This window comes from Canis lupus, chromosome 9, assembly GCF_048164855.1.
Source record: "Canis lupus baileyi chromosome 9, mCanLup2.hap1, whole genome shotgun sequence".
NCBI classification, from domain to species: Eukaryota; Metazoa; Chordata; class Mammalia; order Carnivora; family Canidae; genus Canis; species Canis lupus.
In genome coordinates, this window is record NC_132846.1 from 62,751,673 (window position 1) to 62,775,967 (window position 24,295).

The window sequence follows — 24,295 nt, forward strand, 5'->3', positions numbered from 1 at the left end:
CCGGCCAGCCGCCAACCACAGGCGGGAAGAAATGATACCGGAGGGTGAAACGCAAGCCAGGGGCCACGGCTCCCTTGAGTTCGTAAGACTCCCTTCATCAGGCCCACGGCATCAGCTACCCACCTTACCCTCATTTCTGCCCCGATTGTGCAGCCAGGTGACCAAATTAAAGAACTCTAAGAATCCCAAAAAGAATGGCAATTCTGGGGCATCCGGCTGGCTCGGTAGGTGGAGCATGTGACTGGAGGTCAGGGTTGCCAGTTTTGACCCCCACAGCGGGCGTATAAAGAAAGAGAAGAACTGCAATACGAGCCAAAACAACAACAAAAAGGTGTGGCTGACAGGTGACATGCAGAGGGAATGGCACCCCTGACAGCGCCCCCACAACAGGTTTCAAGCGCAGTTCCCAACTTAGCGGGTGGTGCTCAGTGTCTAATCCTTTCTTCTCCCAAATGCAGCTGCACTTCCATCATTTTTGCAAGGAAAAGCAAGTGAGTAAATACACTTGCGTGTGTGTAGACCTGCAAATGTGTACCCACGCACCCAGGAAGGCGTGCACACACACGGAAAGGCACACATGCACGAGACGGCGCACACACACGCACACACCACCAGCTCTCCGCCACAGGGCCGGCTCCCTCCGGTCCTCCCCTCTCCTCACCAAGCCCTCTGGCCCAAACTGGATTTCTCCACCGGGTTATCAGTGCCTCAGGAGCCAACCCAGGAGGCGCAAGAAGTCACGCACTAATTCGTCCCTGGTCCTACGCTAACCTTTCCAGAAAGACAGAAATTCCTTGAGGGCCCCAGTCTTTTTTTGCCAAGTCAACAAGAATTTTTCTGTCCACAATCCAACCAAACTTGGCTCACGGGAGAGTCCTTGTAAGAACACGGTAAGTCTGTCTCTGCCCATCCCTACCGACGACGACGACAGAAGTTAAACTGGCAAAGGCGCCGGCCTTCCCGGTTTACATCGCAGGGTTTCACGTGCTTACGAAGACTCGCGCGCTCCTTCGGCCGAGCGGCCCCAGCACAGGAGCTCCCGACCGCGGCCCCCGACCAGCAACAAGCAGCGGCCACAAATGCGCCATGACCACTGCCCCAGCATCTGTGCTTCTCAAAGTTTCATTTCACACACAGGCACCAGAACATAAAATCTGAGCTTTTGGGTCTGATGAATAAATGTTAAAAACACACGCTGCTGAGATGCCATGTCCTCCCGGCCACTTGGGCCTTTCAGAGCTCGGGGAGCCACGCCAACGTGGATTCTGACCTCTCCTGACCTCTACCATACTTTCTCTGCGTCTCTACATCTGACTCGGTCATACATTGATTAGAAAAAGTTCAAACACTTTGCCTTGAGACTTTATCCACTGGGAGCGTAAGAGATAAGGAAAGTCGGTCCTGGCGTCTGCGAAGTACAACACTGATTAGGGTCACTCGGGTGTGATTCTGCAGCCTTCAGGCGAAACACGCAAGCAGGCCAGGAGACGATGTCCCTGCAAAACCACGCACCTCGGCACTGGACGTATCACAGGAAACACGACACGTCCCAACGCCAGGTCCTTAACCAAACGCAAAGTCGACTCACACAGTCCTCGCGGCCTCCACACGCACCTTCACAGAGTTAAACAGCACCTTCCCACATTCAATCACTACCGTGCTTTTAAGTGAGAGCAAAGCTGCCCTGGGGAGGCCCACTGTCCAAGCTGCATCCTGGGGTGGGTCTTGACTCTAACGACAGAACGGAATCGAGGCCCAGGAATTCTTAGGAACACGTGGCAGAGAATGAAGTTCCCCACCCACCGAGCGCTCTCGGGCCATCTCCAAGCTGCTGACTTGAGGACGTCAACTCCGAGACACAGGAAGCTCTGCTGCATCAAACAGCCCAGTGGTCACACCTGTCCCTCGACCAGAGCCTCGAGGACAGATGTGACCTGCGCCCCCTTCCCAAGTCCCAGAGACGCGGCGGGACGCCACCACGGCTCCCAGACGGACTAAGCGAGGCTGAGGAGGGGAGGGGGCAAGGGGGAGCCCCTGCCAGCCTTCCTGGGATGTGGCTACTGGACACCAGACGTTCTCACTGGTGAGGAAGCGGCAGGGCTCTGCGGAAAAACAAGAACACGAAACGTTTTCTTACCAAGAAATTCAAATACATTCTCCACAATAAGGGGCACTGGCTGCCGCTGTCACTCCGCAAGGCATTTTCAAACAGGGCTTTGATCCGATGCGTCAGGCCAGTTTCGGGAATCGTGGTGTGGACATCTCTGCCATCCACCCTGCAAGACAAAGGCTCCCGTGACCCCGAGCCAGGTTCTCGCCCTACCCAGCGCCATCAGAGGAACAGGTGCGTCAGTGACAGCAAACGTGAGCTCCAGCAGGATCGCTGGGTCAGGCACGGTGCCGCCCGCAGGTCTGGGGGCGCTCGGGGTACAGACACGACATGGCCCCTCCAGGCCAGAGGAAGGCGGCGCCCAGGCTTCGTGTCCCCCAGCAGAGTCGGCCCAGAACTCACACAGCATCTCCCTGCTTCTCTGCCTCACCTTTACTCAGCAGAATGCAGAGCCTACTTGATGGGAAGGAAAGTCCTTTCAGTTTAGGGAAAGTAGAGTAAAACCCCGATAGGAAAAAAAATAAAAAAAAACAAAGTGAAACACTCTTCAGAGACAACTCTGAGTAGTCAGCAGATACCAGGTGCGCGTAGCCACGGCTACGGTGCTCCCGGGACTGCTGCTTCAACTGTGGTCACACGCTGTCAAAAGGGACCCGGAGGATGTGATGCCGTCACCGTCATCCTTAGTAAAGACGACAGAGGCCAGCAGTGAGTTCACACCCTTCTGTGCTCAGCACTTCCCTCGTTGGCCCCTCCAGGGCTGCTCAGCTATTCTTCCCACATTACAGAAGGGAACCTACTAGACCTGATGTGACCTGCCCCGGGCCACACAGCCAGGGAGCGGAAGATCTGAATCTGGATCGTATCCAGGGTCCTACACTGGAGCCCGGGTCTTACCCATTATGCTTTTGCCACAGCTCCTCAGACAGCTGCACACCTGACCGGCAACACCCATGCATCATAAGCAATGTGCAGGAACCCAAACGGGCCATCCCTGCAGCCTAGGGAGACAGCATGGAAGCCCCTAATGAAAGCCGCTGCCACCTGCAAGGCTTGGTCCTCCCTCACTGTGTCATCCTCGGTTACCTGGACACCCACAACAGGTGCTGACCTGTGTTCCTTCCAGGGTCCCGGAGGCCTCACAGGGCCTCTGTGTGTCTGTGGACACACAGACAAGATGTGTGTACTTACCTCTGAACACTTTCCACCAACGTCTTCCTCATCTTCTCGGCTTCAATCGCAAACAACCAAGGCTCCAAGGGCTTGGTAGACCTGGTAATGGCATCGAAGAATCTTCTGGTCTTACTGGCTGTGTGGGACTTACTCTGAATCTGCACATAGGACCTCCAAAGAACCTGGTTACCCGGATACAACTGCAGGGCCTCCGAGAGTGCCTGCCGCAGGGGAGCCAGAGGGTAAACGCTGACCTTCATGTGGAATCGGAGCAGGCTGGTGTGCATCAGCATGACAGCCTCAAGAACGCTGCTCGGGCTCTGTGCGCTGCCTGCGTCCTCGGGCCTGGAGCCACCGGAGGAAGCGGAGCCCTTCAGTTTTGCGTACACCTGCTCGCATACCCGCACAGCGGCGTCGATCCCCACAGTCAAGTACTGGAAGAGCATGAAGCACTTCACCAGGCTAATGAGGCGGTGACAGGGCGCTGCAGGGGCGGTGGGGGCGGGACTGCAGACCCAGCTCTCCCCCAGACAGTCCTGCAGCGCATGTTCGTATGCCTTCCGAGCTTTCAGGATGTGGACGGCCAAGACTGGCCCAGAGTAGGGCCCGTAGGGACCACTCTCGGTCAGTCTGGTCAGCACGTGGACGGCGCGGGCCGCAGAGGCCCCCCTCGGGTCTGGCAACAGCTCCACCTCCAGCTCGGCGTACAGCAGGCTGAGCTCACACACCTCCCAGTCCCTCAGCTCCCTGCTCCCTGCCGCGCTGAGCGCACTGTCGAACACCTTCCGGGCCTCCTCCGTGTTGCCCAGCAGCCACTCCAGGTGCGCATACTGCTTCCAGAGGCAGAGATTGTTGCGGTTTTCTGGCTCCTTAAGGAGATTTTTGGCTAGTTTTTTGCAGTTCTTTCCTTGCGACTTCAACCTTTTCTTGTTTTTAGTGTGAAGACACCAGATGACCTGGAAGTAAAAAGAAAAGGATTCCCAGGTGCTCTGTGATTTTTAAAGCCATCCCTTTGGACCATCAACTTCAGAAAACCACACAGGCGTCTACACTTCCTTCCTTCGTCACGTTTGCTGAACACTGAGGCTCTCTGAACTCGACAACAAATCTAGATTGTACCAAGGTGACCGGCGCCCCCAAACAACCCCGTCCAGGTTTCCATCCGAAACCTTGATAAACAAGGCTCATATGCTCCAAATATTCTTCTCCAGGGAAAGGTGGCCACCACATTTTATCGCACGCTATTTTCACAATACATGCTGTGTGCGACCTGCAGTTGGAGCCCCCCGAACCCAGGGTGTCAAGGGTCAGTGCTAACTGGTGGCCAGCAGGAGGCAGAAGAGTCCATCCTAGAGGAATTTCTAGCAGGAAGACAGACACGAAGAGCAGGGTAAGTAAGTAGCTTATTTTATCTACTTTAATCAACCCTGAGATCCTCCAACCCCTGCCTAAGCTTGGTTCTTCACACTAACTGCTCCTACAACCCCAAACACCTGGAAGCAGAAGGGCAACCACCATGAACAGCTCCAGCCACTGATGAGCTGCATGCTCCCTGCTTTCCTCCCCTCTGCAGCCCCTCTGCAGGGGCAGCCACACCCTGGGACTTTGGGGATCCCTGAACAAAGTGGTGCCATGGCCCAGTGCTCCGAGGAACACCAAGAGCCCACAATTGTTCCTGAAGCCCCCATATGGGACTGGCGGGGGCCGGAGTTACCTTCGCCATCTCGTACCGTAGCCAGGAGAAGCAGAGCTGAGACCTCTCCTGGCCTGAAAACAGAGGCATCACAAGGTGAAAGATGTTGCGGATGAACTCCTCGCCCTCTCGATTGTGACCCCGGGTCCAGCGCCGGCAGCCCAGTGGGTCTGAGCGGCCCACACAGCTGATGCCAGAAAAGGAAAGGTTGAGAGAAGTCAACGGCTTTTCATCATAAAACCCATTGTCAAAGATGCTGTTCTCATCCATGGCCAGGTAGAGGCAGGAGGCTGGGGGGCTGAGGTCAGAGGGCACGCCCAGGAACTGCAGAAAGGCTGCGACCAGCTGAAACCGAAGATCTGGGCTGGAGAGCTGGATCAGAGATGGCGAGATGTCATCGAACAGCACCTGCGACACAGACAAGGTAGAGTGACCCTCTGGGAAGCTGGGGTGGTTTACCTCGCCAAGCAACAAGGCTTCTCGACTTTCCCCAGGGCTCCTTTCACACGATGTGTGAACGATTCAACTTTATTCAATTTAAAACTTTAAACAGACAAGATCTAGGTTTCCCCGGCAAGATGCAAAAAAGCCAGAGGTTTTTTTCCTTGAAAGGCCCTGGGGAGCCAGAGGGGAGCCTGGGGGGGGGGGGGGGGGGGCGGCCGGGGGGGGGGGGGCGGGGCAGGAAGGGGGGCCTAGGGGAGCTGGAGGGGACCTGGCACCATTCTCACACTTCCCAGAGACTCTCAGGAGAGAAGACTGTGAAGACAGGGCTTAAGCCAAAACCTTCCAAAGGAGCCTTACAGAAAATCTGGGATTATGCTCACTTCTGAAAGCACGCATAATTGCTTTTATAGTTACTTGGATAAGTTACAACCCCTTAAAACTCTTTATTAAGATAGAAGATAAGCATTTTATCATTTGAGGGCACCTGGGTGCCACAGGAGGCAATTAGACTCTTGATTTTGGCTCAGATCATGATTTCAAGGTCATGAGATCGAGCCCCATATTGGGCTCCAAGCTCAGGGCAGAGTCTGCTTGGGATTCTCTCTCCCTCTCCCTCTGCCCTCTTCTTTCTCTAAAATAATAAATAAATAAATCTTTTTTTTTTTTTTTTAGCAGTTTAGCACTGCCTGCACCCCAGGGTGTAATCCTGGAGATCCAGGATCGAGTCCATCAGGCTCCCTGCATGGGGCCTGCTTCTCCCTCTGCCTGTGTCTCTGCCCCCCACCCCCCACCCCATGAATAAAGAAATAAAATCTTAAAAAAAAAAAAAAAACCTTCTGGTCTCCAAACAGGATCTCTTCTCTTTATTTAACTAATGCCAAATGTCCAGAGCCACTGGCCACCAGACATGGAGTAGCACAGATCAAGTCACTCAATGACAGCAAACAAGATAATGTAAGTGAAGTGCCTGATGCACAACAGGTGCTCAGTAATGCAGGTTCCTTCCCCAGCAAGACAAGCCGTGTACGAACTCTTCCCAGGATGGCCTCCCTGAACAGTTCCTCCCGTCTCCCCGGTCAAATCTATCTGCCCCATCTCTGAGAATGCACAAGCACGGTGGGGAAAGTGCATACAGCTAAATAACCTCGGACAGGGATACCACTTTAAAAAAAAAAAAAAAAAGTTTATTTATTTATTCATGAGAAACACAGAGAGCGAAAGAGAGGCAGAGACACAGGCAGAGGGAGAAGCAGGCTCCATGCAGGGAACCCGATGTGGGACTTGATCCCAGGACTCCAGGATCACACCCTGAGCAGCAGGCAGACACTAAACCACTGAGCCACCCAGGCGTCCCAAGGGATACCACGTTTTTAAAACCCTGAGTCCTCAGGCTTCCTCGAGAAAAATTCTCTGAATAAACTGGATGACAATCTCCAGAGGAGCCTACCCTCCTCCTGGGTACAGGAACCAGCTGGTCAAGTCCCCCTGTGCTCCCACATCACCAGTGGCCGATGAAATTTCCACAGACAAGAACAGGAGTGAGCAAACATCCCCCAAGCCAGGCAGGTGCTCTGAGAGCTCAGCAACCTTCCTTCAGGTAAGCACCCCATGGAAGTGGGAGAAGGTAGGGACCCCGCAGCTGCCCTCCCTCCCGGGCTGGGACACTTACCTGTCTCTCAGGGTCCTCACAGTCTTCCTCAGTTTGCTTCTTGGACTTATCAGGGCGCCATGGCCGCCAGTGCCTCTGGTCTCGGGACCGCTCGGCGGCAAGCCAGATCTGCCACTTGGGCAGGCTCTTATCTCTTATTTCCTGGTCCTCGTCTTCTGGTTCATCATCCTCATCATCTAGGCAAGAATAAACCTTTTAGCTCACCTCACCAGCAAATAAAACTGTCACTGACACCCAATTGGTCTGCTGGTCTGGAGTGGGCATCTGCAGTGCCAAGAGGAGTAAGACAGGCCTAGCATTCTGGGACATGCAGGGGTTCAAAGGCATTGAGGGACCCTCCCATCATGAATCACGTTCCCAAAAACCCCTGGCAGATCACTAATGAAATCAGATGATTTTTAATGCTATCACAGCAATTAACATGGGAACACACATATCCTAGAGCAGCACTGTCCAACAGAACCTTTTATGACAACGACGTAATAGGTATCTTACGTGTCTAATATGGCAATCAGCCACCTGTCACTCACTGGACACCTGAAATGCAGCTGGCAGCAGAACTAAATCTTAAATTTTATTTCATCTTAATTAAAAAGGCTGCATGTGGCTAATGCCTCCCAATCCTGAACAACACAGTTCTAGAACGCCAAATGACATGTTCAGAATGGAAGAAAAGTCTTGGGTCTTCAGTAAAGTTCAATATTTACAAATAAGGGGCAGCCCGGGTGGCTCAGTGGTTTAGCGCTGCCTTCAGCCCAGGGCGTGATCCTAGAGACCCAGGATCGAGTCGGGCTCCCTGCATGGAGCCTTCTTCTCCCTCTGCCTGTGCCTCTGCCTCTCTCTCTCTCTCTCTCTCTCATGAATAAATAAAATCTTTTAAAAAAATTTACAGGCAGCCCCAGTGGCTCAGCAGTTTAGTGCCACCTTCGGCCTAGGGCATGATCCTGGAGACCCGGAATCGAGTCCCACGTCAGGCTCCCTGCATGGGGCCTGCTTCTCCCTCTGCCTGTGTCTCTGCCTCTCTCTCTCTCTCTCTGTGCCTCTCATGAATAAATAAATAAAATCTTAAAAAAAAAAATTTACAAATAAACAGGGTATATAAAATGGTACAGCTACCCTAGAAAACAGGAGGTCGATTTCTTATAAAATTAAACGTGCACAAAACAAAACACAAAACACACTTTCTATAAGACCTAGGACCTGTATTCTTGGGTGCTGGCACCAGAAAAATGAAAACCCATGTACCCACAAACACCTGTACCCCAGCAGCATTATTCGTAACAGCCACATGCCAGGAACATTCCCAACATCCTGCAGCCAGTGAGCAGCAAAATAAACCACGGTACGTCTACACCACGAACTATTCCCCAAGATAGATGCAACAAATGACAGATGCACGCAACAATTCCCACAGATTTCAGGGGAATGACACTAAATGGGAAAAAAAAACAAAAAACAAAAAAGTGATCATTAAGAAATGAGAGAGAAAACAGATGTTGGTGAGGATGTGAAGAGACTGGAACCCCTGTGCAGCAATGGCGGGAACATAAAACGGTGCAGCCCTGTGGACAGTACAATGGTTTCCTCAAAGAATCAAAAAAACTACCATACGATCCAGCATTTTCACCTCTGGGTACTTGTACACCTACATTCCCTGCAGCATCACTCACAACTGCCAAAAGGTGAGGCAACCTCAGCGTCCGACAACAGCTGGACGGAGACATTGCACTAAGTGAAATAAGCTAGTCACCACACAACAAAATTGTCTGCTCCCCTTCTCTGGGGTCCCTAAAATAATCAATCCATAGAGACAGCAGGTGCCACGGTGGTCCTCAGGGGCAGGGAAGGAGGGGGAGCTGCTGCGTAGTGGGTGCAGGTTCCCACTGGGGACGTGAGAGCTGAGGAGATGGACAGATGCTAAGACACTTGTACGAGAGTGTACATGCAGTCAACGCCACGGCACTGTGGGCTCAAAAAATGTTTTTTTCAACGGTAAATTGTGTATATATTTTTATAACAATAGGAAATTGTTCTAAAAAGTCACACGCCACATAATTCCATTTATATAACATACGCGAAGTAACATGACAACATAATAGTGATGTCCTCAGAGGGGAGCGTGGCGGGGATAAAGGCTACAAGGGACAGCATCGGGGAACTCTGTGCTGATGACTGGTTCTGTATGTGACCATGGACGTGGTTAAAGGAAGCTGCACATGTGATAAAGCCCATCAGTACCAAACATGCGTGCACCTATGTGCTTGCCACACACTGCTGGGGCCAATTTCTGGACTGTGCTTCTGCATCCTGGCATTGGCATGGGCGGGAACTGGTGGGGGACACAAAACCTCCCAGTGTATTTTTTTTTCCAACTTCTTGTACATCTATAAGTATTTTAAAATAAACAAGGAACAGGGGCCTGAGTGGTTTAGTCAGTTAAGCCTCTGCCTTGGGCTCAGGTCATGATCTCTGGGTCCTGGGATCGAGCCCCACATCGGGCTCCCTGCTCATGTGTGTGGTTCTCTCTCAAGTAAATACATAAAATCTTTAAAATGATACATTAATAAATAAAAGAACTAAGTTTAAAAAAAAAAAGTACAAGGAAAATGAAATGTCTTCTGGAAAGAAACAAACCCTCAACAGGATGGAGGGAGTTGAAAGACCCTAAGGGTGAGAGACAGTCTGCTCTCCCAATACATCCACTTAATGCATTTTTGACACTGTGATGTTTCTACAGTGTTCTCAGGGACTGCTGAAGAGCATATACACATAAACAAATAATCATAAAGCTGTGAAAACACATTCCAGAAGAAATAGGCAGAGGCATACACAACCTGCCTGAGAGGTGCCTCACCTGCACCGATGACCACCCAGCCCCCTCGCTCCTGCTGGTGCATCCATGCTCTCCAGCCTCGGGCGCTCTTCTCCCCGGCCCGGGGCTCCCCGCTGTCCCAGAAGGGCTCAAAGAAGTCCACCTGTGCAGGTTGAAAATACAAACATTATTAGATTAACAGGTACAAATCTGCTGAGTCACTGAGCAAAGTATGTTCTGACTAGCAGGAGTGGGACTCACAGGGGGTGCCTGGGGGGCTCAGCCAGTTAAGCGTCTGCCTTCAGTTCATGGGATCAAGTCCCACATCAGGCTCCCTGCTCAGCGCGGAGTCTACTTCTCCCTCTCCCTCTGCTGCTCCCCTACTGCTTTGTGTTCTAGCTCTCTCTGAAATAAACTAAATCTTTAAAAAAAAAAAAAGAGAGAGAGAGGCTTATGGTTGAAATCTTGCTTGCCATTTGTCTTTCCAGTGTATATGATACACCCTAAGACAGGAAAAATAATGACCTAGTGTGGTAGGCAGCCTCCAAGAGAGCCCCACTGTGACCATACCCCTGCCTTGTGGCATTCACACCTGAGTGTGGACTGGAACTCGTGACGTGTAACAGAATATGGCAAAAGGTGACAGGCTGCCACTTCTGAGAGTGTGTTAGGAAAAGACTGGACATGGTCGAGAAGGGCCTCTAGCCAGGCAGGAGAGGAATGGTTTCCCAGTTCTGACCCTTGGGGACAGGGACACACCCAGTTCCCCTAAAGCCACTGGGCCCCTTAGTACCTGAAATCATATTGTACTCAAGACCTTCTGAGGACAAGGGGATTCAAAGTTTCAACAGGACAGAGTGGGAGCTCTTTAGGGCATGACATCTCAACTCTTATGTTCCTGACGTCTAGCACAGAGCCCAATACAGAGTACGGATTCAACAAATGCTTATTGGCACCAAGCTCCATGTGGCAGGCATCCAGTGAATAAAAGGTCTGCATGTTGAAGCCAGGCCCTGTGATCACACCTCTGCTCTCACACATTGGGGCATTAAGTCTGCTGTGTGTAGTGACTAGTTCAGTGCAGTAATTCCCGGGATGCCCGGGTGGCTCAGTCATTTGTCTGCCTAAGGCTCAGGTCATGATCTCAGGGGGGGGGGGGGGTCCCTGCTCAGCGGGGAGTCTGCTTCTCCCTCTCCCTCCTGTTCTCTGTGCTTGTGCATGTCTCTGTCAATTAAATAAAATCCTTAAAAAAAAAAAAAAGTAATATCCTATGGAAAACGTGAACACAGCAATGAATAGGAAAGCAATCGTGTTATCAGTTGACAATAAGGACTTTAAAGTCCTTGCTTAAGGAAAGCTTTTGTAAGAAACCTTTAGAAAAGGACAAGGTTTTCAATGACACGCTGTGGGCTGGGAGCAACAGGAACGTCCAGCCTGAGCCTGGGGAAGTGCCACGCACACCCAGAAGAGGGCTGCATCCAGGACAGCCCCAGGGGCAGGCAACGGTCCTGACACAGGCCCTGTAGCTTGGGAAGGGGAGCCAGAGACCACACTCCCTCTCCCCAGGTCTTAAGCTTCCTGGACAGAAGCGCACTCAAGAAAAAGAAGTGCTGTTTTGTTTTGGTTTTGTTTTGGTTTGATCATTATAACCTATTTATTTATTCTGTAGAAACACAGATCAGACTCTGCCTCTTTTATGCTCTACTACTGTTTCTTGTAACAATGTTTCTTGGTTTTAAAAATATGGAATGTAAATAAATAAATAAATAAATAAATAAATAAATAAAATAAAATAAAACAAAATAAAATAAAATAAAATAAAATAAAAATAAAAATATGGAATGTCATTAAAGAAAAAGCTTTATTCAAAGTTGTCTTGTAAATGCTTTGAAACAAGTGTTGTTAGTATGCAAAATCTCAAGAGCATGCAGCAGGCTCTGCTGACACTTTAGGGGAGCGGCTCCTGAGGCTTCATACTCACAAGCAGTGGCTGTTCGTTCTAAACACAGTCTGCAGGGTCAGCAAAGGGTGGGGATGAAGGCTAAGGCTACTCTGATCCTGACCCCACAACCACACTCCCAAGGCCCTGCAGTCAGCTAAGATTCACTTCCATAGCACAGCATATCCTTAACATAGCAAAGTATGTCTTAAAACAATTTTGTTATCTGGCTTATTATACTACTAATCAAATATATTAATGTTAACCAATACTCTTCAACCCAACTTCCTCTAGAAAAAAATATAATAATGATAAAAATAGTCTTTAAAGGCAATTCATGAAAATTCCACAAGATGGAGATCTTAGCTTCTCAAGAACTCTGTAAGTTCACCATAAATTCAGATACCCTATCCATCCTCCACCTGACCCCTATCGCAAAGTAGGAAACCGAGATTTCTTCCAAGGAAAAAGGGAAAAGGTGGCTTTCTTATATGGATAGCTCTGTGATGAGATTTTTTTTTATTGCTTCTACATCACAAATATGGGCAATGTTCACTTGTCATCTAAATGATTCTCACCTCCCCGGTTAGGATGGGTGTTGACAGAGTGCCAACAAGTGCTATTGTCTGAAACTCCCGCAAAGATCTTACATTGTGGAAATGCTAACTGGGAAGATGACCTGAGACCCAGTTTAGAATGTGGAGAGGCAGGAGATGGTAAGATGTGCTCTAAAAGGCATAACAACTGTTTCCTAGTGGAGACAATTAGCATTGAAATAAGGCCCATAAGTAAGAAAACAGGGGGACACAGTGAGTCTTTATACTGGGGGGGAGTGGATCTTTTCTCTCTCCAATTTTCACTACCTTCATTATGGAATTGTCCTTGGATCATCAGAATATTATGAGCAACAGTTTTTCAGCAGGACTGATATAGAGGAGGATATATTTTAAAACTACCAAACCATCTCCCATCATCCACACCTGCCCCCAGAAGAGAAAGAGAAAGAGAAAGGAGAAGGAGGGGGAGGGGAGTGGTGGAGGAAGGAGAGGGGGGTATTGGGGAGAGACGGGTCACAGAACTAGAACCCACACCTGTCCCTTGGTAGGCAGGTCTTTCACGCTGTCGGGTTTGAAGAAGGTGAAGTCCACCATGGCCTGGAACAGAGAGACCGCCTTCTCTGAGTGACCGGCCTGCCGCAGGAAGTGGCAGTGCTGAAGAAAGAGCGCTGAGAACGGGACAGCAAGAGGGAGAATCCTGGTTAACACCACAGAAGGCAAAGAACACAACTTCTAGAAACGTGCACTTCAACACCAAAAACATCTTTTTCTCCAAAATTAGTTACTGTGATCATTTCAAGGCTGTAAAGACGTGTGTCCTTATTACAAGGACTCACTATAGAACTGCAAAGTACCTTTATTCCAATTTTCACACAAAACCATCGTGAAATACAAATATTAATAAAAACTATGTACATTACATAAAAACAAGGTAAGAGGTTGGTCTAAACAGTTATTAAACACTGAAAACTCATTATTGCAAGAAAAATTCTAGGAAAAGCAAAGATTTTCATTAGAAAGCAAAGATCTGTGCTCGACTGATCGCTAGATGGTAGATTCACCAGCAATTTTCACCATCTGTTCCGAGTCCACTGTAAACAAATCAAGGTTCCCTCTCTGATGATTTTGGTTTGTCTGAACGGTGGTACAATTCCATTTACCAAGTAGCACTGGCCATTTGAGCATACCACAAAGGATATCAAATATGAGACTCTATGTTAGTGTGGTAAATGCTTTTTATTTCTAGGGCAAAACATTTACATCTTTAGAATTTAACAGAAACAGCAAGGTTTTGATCAAATATATGCCTGCCGTGCACTAGGCACCGAGCCAGACTCACATGTCAATCTCTGTGAACGTGCTCAGTTACCGTATAGAGCAACTATTATATCATCGTTGCTGGGGGAGAAATGGGAGCTCAGGCAGGTTAAGGAAATATGTGAGGTCACAGGGTCCCAAGGGAACCAGGGAAGGGCAAATCCAGGATGTAGGTCAAGTGACATCCTCCAGCTCCTGTGTCACCTGCTGCCTTCTGTACCTCATTACTGGACAAAATTTGTATTCCAGGCTCCTTCAGGACCCCCCAGAAGTGTTCAGGAGTAATGACATGGATAGCTGCCTCTGTGCGCTGACCTGCAGCCATCAGGGCATCCCCATGAACACCACTGCTGGAGACCTGAGAGCAGGTGAGAGGGGCAGGCAAGTATCTCCATAGGGAAGGCCACTGACAGCCACAACAGCCGAGAATTAGGCTCTGTTTCCTCGGTTAATAAGCAGAAAACCTGGAACTCCTAGACCACTGAGGTTTCACTAACTTTTTTGGCTCTAATACCCATCGCTCACCTCTCCCAAGAAGTTGGACACAGAATCTGTTCTAATCCAAAGGCATCCTGATGCTTTTTGTTTAAATCTGTTTTATCAGTTCTGACGTTTCTAAAATACACCAGAAACAAATCTTCATTTTTGACTAGAGCCAAAAGAAAGGATAAGCACCCCAATATAAATGGATCTGGTCCTCAGCTTCTTACCAAACATTGCCTCTTCGGTGCCCGGCAAGGCAGGGTGCGATAAGATGCTGCCATCCTTCACCGCAGACAAGGTGCTCAGGCATTTTCCATAAAGACTGTGGATCTTTGACACGGTGAAGGTGCTAAACTGGCTCTGGCAAAATAAAAGGTACTTCTGCCAAAGGGCTGTATCGTTGGGATGTAAGAATATCAGTTTTTGCCACTCTTTGACCAGGGTGGAGGGCTCCCAGAACTCCGTGCAGAGCTTCAGTTTGGCGAGCTTCAGCTCCACGCTGCTCTGGTTGCTCTCAATGGCCCGCTCCAGGATGGCCAGCTTCTTCTCCAGAACCAGCTTCAGAGACCGCTTCCGCTTCTCCTGCTCTCCCTCCTCGATGGCATACAGGCCAGGGCTTTTCATGACTTCGTCCTCAAAACAAAAACATCAATTTTCAAGTGGAAGTAAGAGAGCCTCAAAACTCCACCAGCACAACAGAGCTCCTTACAAGCCCCAATGTCTATCGCCTCCCAAAACCAATTGTCATTCAGACTTTCTTGATCGCCACTTATTTATTACAGCATTTTTCGGAGTGAAAACTCCATTCCTCAGTGTATCACCTGATACCACGGAGCGTGTATTTCACCTGATTCACCTGTCTGCGCTTGGTCGTGAGGTCATGTAACAATAGAGGGCAGGCAGCTCCTGGAATACTGCTTCTCAAGAGCTGACTTTACCCATAAAACAGCCAAATGTGGAGCAAAACATAACTGTATAACACTATACAGTGGTTCAAAAAAAACTAAGTAGGACGAAGACAAAGGCAAGTGTTTCAGAAAGGGAGCACAGAGCTCCCGCTGGGTCACGTGATGAGAAGGCGCATTCTGCACGCTGCTTCTCCCCAGATTCTGTTCAAACGTCACCTTCTTCTAGAAGCCCTTTCTTACTCCCTAGAGGCATGTCACTCCCTCATCCCACACCGAAATTATACCCAAAAGCACTTATTCTTCACATGGCCAACTGCCTCAGTGGGCTTGCAGCGAGCTCAGGGCAGGGCCTATGGTCTAATCGTCTTCAAATGTCCCGGGCCAGGGTCCTCCCGGGGGCCCCAAACTGCTGCAGAACCCATCAGTTTGCCCCAAACAAGGACAGTCATTCCAAAGTAACAGAACTGCAACAGCGCTACTTACCTGAAAAGCAACAAACGCCATCCAGAGCTGAATGTCCCGGGGGTTCTCCCGGACTCTCCTGTTGAACTCCTCCACCTTGGCCTTGAGTAGTGCGCTCTCTCTGTCCGTCTGTGAGTCTGGCTGCTTCGATTCTGGCTCTGAAGGACCCTGTCCTTGTAACCACTGCGTGGTGGACTGATCGTAAATCCCCAGAGGGTTCAACCAGGTTGTAACGGGAGGAACCACCTCATCCAGGCCCTTCACTGGGATAAACGAGATTGGCTCAGATGAGGGAGGTTCGTTTTTACTGCCAACGGCAACTCCATCCATGTTCATTAATACCACACTCTTCTTCGTAAAATAGCGCTCAACGTGCTTGTGCGAAGGCTTCTTTTCCGTGGAAGCCCCCTCCCAGGATATACACTGCTTCTTGGGGTTAATGCCAAGGCAGGAGTCTCCTTTCCTCTTGTATCTTGTATTTGAAAAAGAAAAAAGTTACCAAGGGAGGGTGTGTGCGCTAGATCTACGGGAGTGATGGCTCAGCTCAGCAGGCCTGAGCGCTCGTCAGGCGAGCGAACTGCACACGTACTCAAATTCACCTTACCTTCAAACTGTTTCCATTTAGAGAAATATGATAATTAGCAAGGAACCTTTTCTGTGTTTGACTTATTCCTCTAAACACTTCTTTGCTAATGCCTCAGGAACTTAAGATCAGGTTTGTCTTCCAGATCTGGTAATTTCTATTTCCCCTAGAGTTTTGTAAAGTACTGTCTCATATGTCACTGTCATGCTCACATGGAACTGACAAGGCGGGAATCCTCACCCCCTCCTTTATGCTATTCCTGAGGACACTGGAGCCTCAGGAGACAGTGAGTCATTTGTCTCCTGGACTGGTCCCTTTTCCACAATGTGGTCCTGTGTCCCTACTTCAGAAGAAAACAGAGAGGGCTAAGAGTGTATTTTTAATCCTGAAGCAAGTGTGTTGAATAAAATTACATTTGGCTGTTTTCTACTCTAAAGGAAGAGAGACTGGGTTCTAAAAGGCTTGTATGGAGCGTGCAGGTGCCCCGAGAATCACAAACTCGTAACTACTGAATATGTGCATGAAGGCTAAGGGAAATCGTGCACTCTTTGGTATGACTGTTAGACAAACAACCAATTTAAAAAATGGGCAAAGGATGTGGATGGAATTCACAAAAGACAACAGGAAGGGTCAATCAGCATATGCAGAGGTGCTCAACAACACTAATCATGAGGGAAATGCAAATTAAAGCCACCAAGAGATATATATGCCACAACCTGCCAGAATGCCAAAAATTCAATACTACAATACTGAACACCAGTGAATCATGGGCCAGGTAACTAGGATTCTCACACGCTGTTAGTGAGAAGGCAAACTGGTAGTCACTTTGGGGAAAGGCCTGGCAGTTTCTTGACAAAACTAAACTTAGACTTACCCCATGACCCAACAATTCTATTTTAGGCATTTACCCAAGACAAAGGAAACTGCATTTCTACACAAAGATGTGTGCACAAATATTCTCAGCAGCCGTATTCCGCGAAGAGTCCAGGTGCTCATCCACAGAAGAATGGATAAACAGAGGTACGGCCACACAACGGAATGTGACCAGCAGTGAGGAGCAATGAACTACTGACAAATGCCACAATGTGGCTGGATCTCAAAAACATGACACTGACTGAAGGAAGCCAGACCCAAGAGAGCATGTACTACGTGATTCCATTTGTGTGGAATGCTAGGATAGACAACACTAATTGAGGATGGAAAAAAATTAGCACACACTGCCCCTGGGGAGCTGGGATGTGGGCTGAATGGAAGAGAGCAGGGGGAAATCTGGGGAGGGGGTCACAGTTAAGTTCTGTATTTTCACAGAGGGCTGGATCATACAGGCATATGCATGTGTCAAAACTCAGCAAATGAAGATCTGTGTGTAAGTTACATTATATGTCAGCTGTAAGTCAAAAGAAAAAAAACAACATCTCTGGAACTCCAGCAGACGACAGGCTTGCTGAAGTATGCAGTGGGCAGTATTCTGATAACTGGCACCAAAACAGTAAGACGGGTTGAAGGACGGACGAACAGCCAGACACGCGATGAGGCAGGTGCAACAAAATATTAACGGCAGAAAAAAAAAAATTAACGGCAGAACGTAGAGGGTGGGAGTAAGAGGGTTCATTGTAAAATTCTTTCAGCTTATGCTGTTTTTTAAATTTTTCATGATATCATGCTGTCATCGGGGGGAAAGGGCAGGACAGAGCAGCTACCACCTTCTGTCATCTTTCCAGAAAGTTCTGCCCTCACCCCCCCCATCCCCCGGTCCAGACGCAGTCAACAGGTGCCTGAGAAGCCGCCCTTCCGGCCGTCACACACAAACTCTTCTTCTCCATCCCCTCCCCCAGGTCCTCCTTGGTCCATTTTAGGAGTCAAAACAACTTTAATGAGGGCTGAGGAGACAAAATAGTGCTTAGAGAGCTTAAACATACCCATCGTTCTGTAAGGAACACACCGAAAGTAGGACTGGTTTTGTTCTCCCCTTAATTACTATTTTATTTTCACTAAAAATCAACAGTATTTCAACATTCACATAATCTCTTTAAAAAAAAAGTTTACAGAGTTTTCTGACTTTAGAAGTGCATTTTGTAAAACTGATTTTTAACAGCTACATTTTATAACAGATGAAAATGATAAAGGAGAGTCTTACTGATCTGTATCATTAAGTGCCTACTTTCAGATACGTGTGTCGATGTATTTATATGTGTTCACCCACATCTTTTTTTTTTTTTTTTTAAGATTTTATTTATTTATTCATGAGAGACACAAAGAGAGAGAGGTAGAGACACAGGCAGAGGGAAAAGCAGGCTCCACGCAGGGAGCCTGATGCGGGACTCGATCCCAGGACCCCGGGATCACGCCCTGGCAAAGGCAGGTGCTAAACCACTGAGCCACCCAGGGATCCCCCACATACATCTTTTTAAAAAAACAGCTGATACAACAGCTTTGAGCTTTCCTGCCTACTTTTGTGCATTTACCCATACTATTCATTTTAGAAAATACCATTTTTACTGGTTTTGAATCAGTCCATTGGAGGGATAAGTCCTAATCTAGATAACACTTCTCTATTGTTGGACATTTGGGTTTTCTCTAATTTACCACTTATCATAGAATCTTAATTGGGCAGAACCTAGGATGTAATTTAATGCAGTATTCCCCCCAATGAAGGCACTTTTCCTGTAAAATCCTTATCAAATGGTCAGCTGGTCTTTCCTGAATAATTCCAGGAGGAGGGAGCCCCACTTTGGAGGTTCAGTGAATGACAGCATATGGATATTTAATTTAAATGAATTCAGCTACAGGAAAAGGGAGGGGGAAGAAGGAGGGGAAAAAAAAAAAAAAACAAGAGGGATCGGGTATGGGAAAAGAACATATTTAACTTGAGTACACAAACCTGACCTGAATCCACTCAGCGGCTCTGAGCCCTCAAGTGAGCTGGGCAATAATAAATGTGCCTTTCCTTCAGGGACTTCGATTCACATATGCTCTCATGGTAGCCATCTACCTGGATCCAAATTCCAACCCCATCACTTCCTAGCTGACCCTGATCAAGTTATTTAAAATAAACCACGCCCCACCCCCCGCCAAAACACACACACACACACACACACACACACAAAACTTGTCTGTGCCTGTTTCCTCCTCTGTGAAATGGGTATAATGATACCCACAACACAGAATAGCAGGGACAATCAAAAATTTTATACACTTGAAGTCCTTAGCCATATAGTAAGGACAAGGTAAGTTAAAGCTATTATTATTTTATAAGACTTGACTCCTAAACATAAGCCAACTCTTTCATCTGGTATATAGCTGAAGAAACAATCTTCTCCAAGAATGGAGAAAAAAAACAGAGCTGAACCTCACTGAAGCTACTATATTAGCCCTAAAGAACTTGCCGAAGGTAATTGTGACTATTACCCACGAACTCTAAGCTCTGTTTCACCATGATACACGAACACATACCAGGTCACTGCTAGAATGCTCACACTATTAGAAAACTTGCTTTGAGGGGGATCCCTGGGTGGCTCAGCAGTTTAGCGCCTGCCTTCGGCCCAGGGCGTGATCCTGAAGTCCTGGGGTCGAGTCCCACATGGGGCTCCCTGTGTGGAGCCTGCTTCTCCCTCTGCCTGTGTCTCTGCCCTACCCCACCCCCCGTGTCTCTCATGAATAAATAAATAAAATCTTTAAAAGAAAAAGAAAACTTGCTTTGATACTGAGTCAAATCTCACTTTCTGGAACTTCCACTCACTGATCCTGGTTCTGCCTTTCTAAGTTACAAAGAACATGTCAAACCACCTTCCAAAAGATGGTCCAGCGAAGCTGAAGAGACACAGGCCCAATACCCACAAGCCCCCATCCGGTCCTCACACAACGGTGCTAGCCAAGTCCTCTCAACGCTCCTGGCTTTTCAGCGCCCCTCACAAAGTGTGAAAATCCATGACTTGACAAAATACTCCCCCTGTCCTCGGACCAACTCAGTGCTATGGGATCAATACTTTCCTAGATCTGACACTGACAGCGGTACAGCTATGAATCTGGGAAAGACTTACCTCACCTCAGCTTTAGGAACCTACTGGGATGGGATCCCTGGGTGGCGCAGCGATTTAGCTCCTGCCTTTGGCCCAGGGCGTGATCCTGGAGACCCGGGATCGAATCCCACGTCGGGCTCCCGGTGCATGGAGCCTGCTTCTCCCTCTGCCTATGTCTCTGCCTCTCTCTCTCTCTCTCTCTCTCTCTCTGTGTGACTATCATTGAAAAAAAAAAAAAAAAAAAGGAACCTACTGGGAAATCACAGCAATGCCCCAAGCCCTTCCAATGGTACCTTCACAAGTCAGACTAATAAACTTCTCTCCTCATCTTCCTCCTGAGGTCTGGGCTGTCCATGAGCAGAGCTATAAGATCAGTCACTGTAACTATTTTTCCTTTTTCATCTATTGATAAATAATAGCCCTTTATCCTTGTGAACTAACTTCTAATTCATATTGATGATGCCTGCTATCTGTGTGTAAGGCACAGCAGGAGTTAACAAACGAAGAAACAGAGGCTCAGGCAGGGTTAGGGGCTTATGTGGGATGACGGTATCAGCAAATGGCCAAGTGAGAATGAGAACCGGAGTCCTCCGTTTCCCAACTAGAAAACGTCCTACCAACCAGGCTCACTTTATTTGTGGACGGTAAAAAAAAAAAAAAAAAAATTGAGGTTAGAGAAACATAGACTCCCCAAAAAGCTGCTTCCTGGCAGCATGATCTTGAGAGGCTACTTACCCTGAGGTTCCCTTCCTTGTACATAAAAATGAGTGCTGTCCTGCTCACAGAGCAGCAGGGAGGACCAGACTAAGGTAAGTGAAAGAACTAGCACGGGCTCACAATACACACTTCAGACTCCATTAGTGTTTGCTGAACCCTCCAACTTTCTTGGGTTCCATCTCGTCTGTGGCACCATACCGCACTGGCATGGGGAACCAAACAAGGCTTTCAGGAGTATTAAAATATTCAAAAACGTATGAATACATCTGAATAGTCATTTACTCTCAGCCATGAGGCTTTAGGAGAGAGCACGCAAATATAAATACGCCCTGAAAAGTAACGGATATAAACACGTCATAAAGGAATTCTTAGCAGGACCTGCCTATAGGGGGAGGAGTATTGTCACAAGGAATGACAACGATTGAAATCTGAAGGTGCGGCAACGTAATGGAAACTGAAATTTATTTTAGAAAGTAATTAGCCTATAAAGAATGATGATAATGGTCTCTGCTTGGCTTTATATTCCAATATTCTCTACCTTCAATTTTCATTATCTTCAAGCTGTGTGGGAAGAGAGATTGTGTATTTCTGTTCTTTGTGTTCCCAACAGTGTCTTACAAATGACCCAGTGTCTAAGGGATTTAATAAGTATTTAAATACTTTTGATTGACAGGTTAGAGGAAAGTTTAATAAACTAATTACTGAAGCGAATACCATCGCCTCTTTTGATTATCTGGTGACGTCTGCCGGAAACATTTTGGAAGAAGTCATTACCACTTAATGTCACTTTCAAAATGGCTTAGTTGGGGAGAATAGATAAATAAAAGGCTTTCGTGACTTTTTTACAATGGCATCGAGATCAGACCAAATGGCTTCCAGATAGTTTGTCACAATTATTTCAAGGTATTTTTAGGTTATTCACTCAACAAATAGTCACTAAAAACCTTCTCTGGGATGCCTGGGTAGCTCAGCAGTTGAGCGTCTGCCTTCAGCTCAGGGCGTGATCCTGGAGGGCTGGGATGGAGTCCCATATCAGGCTCCCTGCATGGAGCCTGCTTCTCCCTCTGCCTGTGTCTCTGCCTCTCTCTCTCTCTCTCTCTCTCTCTCTCTCTCGTGAATAAATAAGTAAAATCTTAAAAAAATAAAAAATAAAAATAAAAACTTCTCTGCTGGCACACTTACAGGCACCCATGGAGGAATGAGACTCCTCAGACCTGGATCCTGATCTCCAGGTTGGAGCTTTCATTTCAGAGTGTGACATGAGACACAGGACTCAACAGCTCGGCAACAGAGGATGCTCACCAGGATCCACAAAGGAAGGGGGCAGATAGCAACCATGCCGAAGGGTTTAGTGGGGAGAAAGAAGTCACCTCCCACCAGCAGAAAGCAGAAGAGACATCATGACAGGTACCTTGCTATGTCTCCTCTGTAGAGAGACTTATATTCCCAGTTTGCAGGATCCGGCTTCTTATCTGTTCTGAAGGTTTCTCCTCCATTCAGAGCCTGAATGTCCTCAAGCCAAACCAAGCGATGCCCAATAGCAGCAGCAGCAGCAGCATTATCTTCTCGACTGTGGGACACAGGAAGGAGAACAAACAGGGAGACACACTTTGAAATCTTCTAGGTACACAGCCCACCTTTTCAGAGATATTAAACATTTCAACAGTGATGCTCCACATAACACCAAATGCACTAGGGGGTGCCTGGGCGGCTCAGTCAGTTAAACGCCTGCCTTCGGCCCAGGCAATGATCTTGGGGTCCTGGGATCAGAGGCCCGCACTGGGCTCCCTGCTTAGCGGGGAATCTGCTTCTCCCTCTGCATCTGCCTCTCCACCCCTAGCCCTGCTCGTACTCTCTCTCAAGTGAATAAAATCTTTAAAAAGAAAAAACACACTTGAGTACATAAAATGTATACATACCACAGATGAAGGGGACTCCTGCAGTGAAAAGAGCTTTAAAATACAAAGCAAGTTTGTTAAGGCTAAGCAGCACTCCATTAAGAAAAGAGGTCACCTTATTGCAGAAATTAACATAATACAAGTATTATTTTTATTTATTTTGTTAAAAGATTTACTTATGTATGTTAGAAAGAGAGAGAGAGAGACAGCATTTGGGGAGGAGCTGAGGGGGAGAAGGGGAGCAGCAGACTCCCCCATGAGCGCGATCCTGGCTGGGAACCCTGAGATCACGACCTGAGCAGAAATTAACAGCAGGATGCTCAACCCACTGAGCCACCCAGGTGCCCCGTAGGTGTTCTTTTTAAACACTCCATTAAATGGCTGTAACTAGAATTTCAAATATATTTATAAACAAGTTTTCTTAAAAAAAAATAAAGTGGGTTGCCCTTGCTTTCGCCTGACTCATTCAAAAGTGCCCAGATTGTTCCAGCTCAAAACTTAACGACAACAGCATAGCCACAGTTCTGAACGGGCCTGTCTCAGACAGGATTCGGGCGTGGTCTAGCCTCACTGTCACAGCGACCTCTGCTGTGAGCTGACCTCCTCCTACACAGAGGCCAGAGAGAGCCCGTTGAGACCACACCCTGATGTATCCGCCAAACCAACCTCAGCTCCAAATCAGCTAAGATACAAATGGAACCACTTCCCTAAGAGTCAAATGAGAGGGAGTGAAAGATTCTCTGGCATCTGACATCTTCCCTCCTCTAAAGAAAATCAGTTCGTGATGCTGCTGACACAGGAAACTGCCAAAGTTGTCAAAAGAGCCATTGACTGTTCCATATTTGTTTTTTGACCCCACCCAGATAGAAATAAAGATTCTAAAGGCTTTTAAATCATTCTTGGCTGAGGATACAAAGGATTGGCATTTCGAGGACACAAAGTAGCTTTCATTGAGTATTTGTTTAATGACAGCAGCTCACGGTAAAATACATGGTGATTTTTCACACGTTCCCCTTCAGAACACCTGCGGAGGGTTTTCTGTTGACAAACCTGGGAAGGGGCAACAAAGGGAAGGAATGAGAGGGAAGCATTCCATAAAGAATGTTTCCTGGGGTCCTGGGGAGCAGACCACCCCTGGGGAGTAAACAAGCTTCTGATCCTCCCCTAGTGGGTACTGAGGTCAGGAAGCAGGACTGGTCTGGGCTCTGCCTCTCTATCTGAAGGTGAAGAGCTGACCCTGGAGACAAAGGTCCATGAACGGCTGTAGCCCTAGGGTGAAGTCGTCCCTGGATCACCTAAAATAGAGTTCTATGTGATGTACTATACCCCACCCCAACCCCCGTGAACCCACTTTCCCTACATCACAGAAATGCTCTCACCACTAAAATCTTCATCCTCATCTCTATGGAAACAACTCCTCCAGGTCATCTTCCCAGGAAGAGACCACAGAAGTTCATAGTAAGAAAGTGAAAGAGAAGAACAAGAACAGTTGATTCTGATCTTAATGGGGA

General features: G+C 47.9%; 1 protein-coding gene across 4 annotated transcripts in view; it reads right to left on the reverse strand.

Annotated features, from left to right (window-relative positions):
• The window catches only part of NRDE2 (NRDE-2, necessary for RNA interference, domain containing), a 49,762-nt gene that overhangs the window by 4,597 nt on the left and 20,870 nt on the right, over window positions 1–24,295 (reverse strand). For 3 of the 4 annotated variants that reach the window (XM_072839668.1, XM_072839669.1, XM_072839670.1), the window contains 9 exons: window positions 22,298–22,456; window positions 15,589–16,039; window positions 14,425–14,830; window positions 12,932–13,065; window positions 9,944–10,064; window positions 7,090–7,265; window positions 4,998–5,384; window positions 3,302–4,239; window positions 2,138–2,276 (listed from right to left, as the gene is read on the reverse strand). In XM_072839668.1, coding sequence (XP_072695769.1) covers window positions 2,138–2,276; window positions 3,302–4,239; window positions 4,998–5,384; window positions 7,090–7,265; window positions 9,944–10,064; window positions 12,932–13,065; window positions 14,425–14,830; window positions 15,589–16,039; window positions 22,298–22,456 — 2,911 coding nt within the window. Of the gene's footprint in view, window positions 1–2,137; window positions 2,277–3,301; window positions 4,240–4,997; window positions 5,385–7,089; window positions 7,266–9,943; window positions 10,065–12,931; window positions 13,066–14,424; window positions 14,831–15,588; window positions 16,040–22,297; window positions 22,457–23,764; window positions 23,830–24,295 lie in introns of those variants that run through there. The other variant, XM_072839671.1, reaches the window with a different exon arrangement.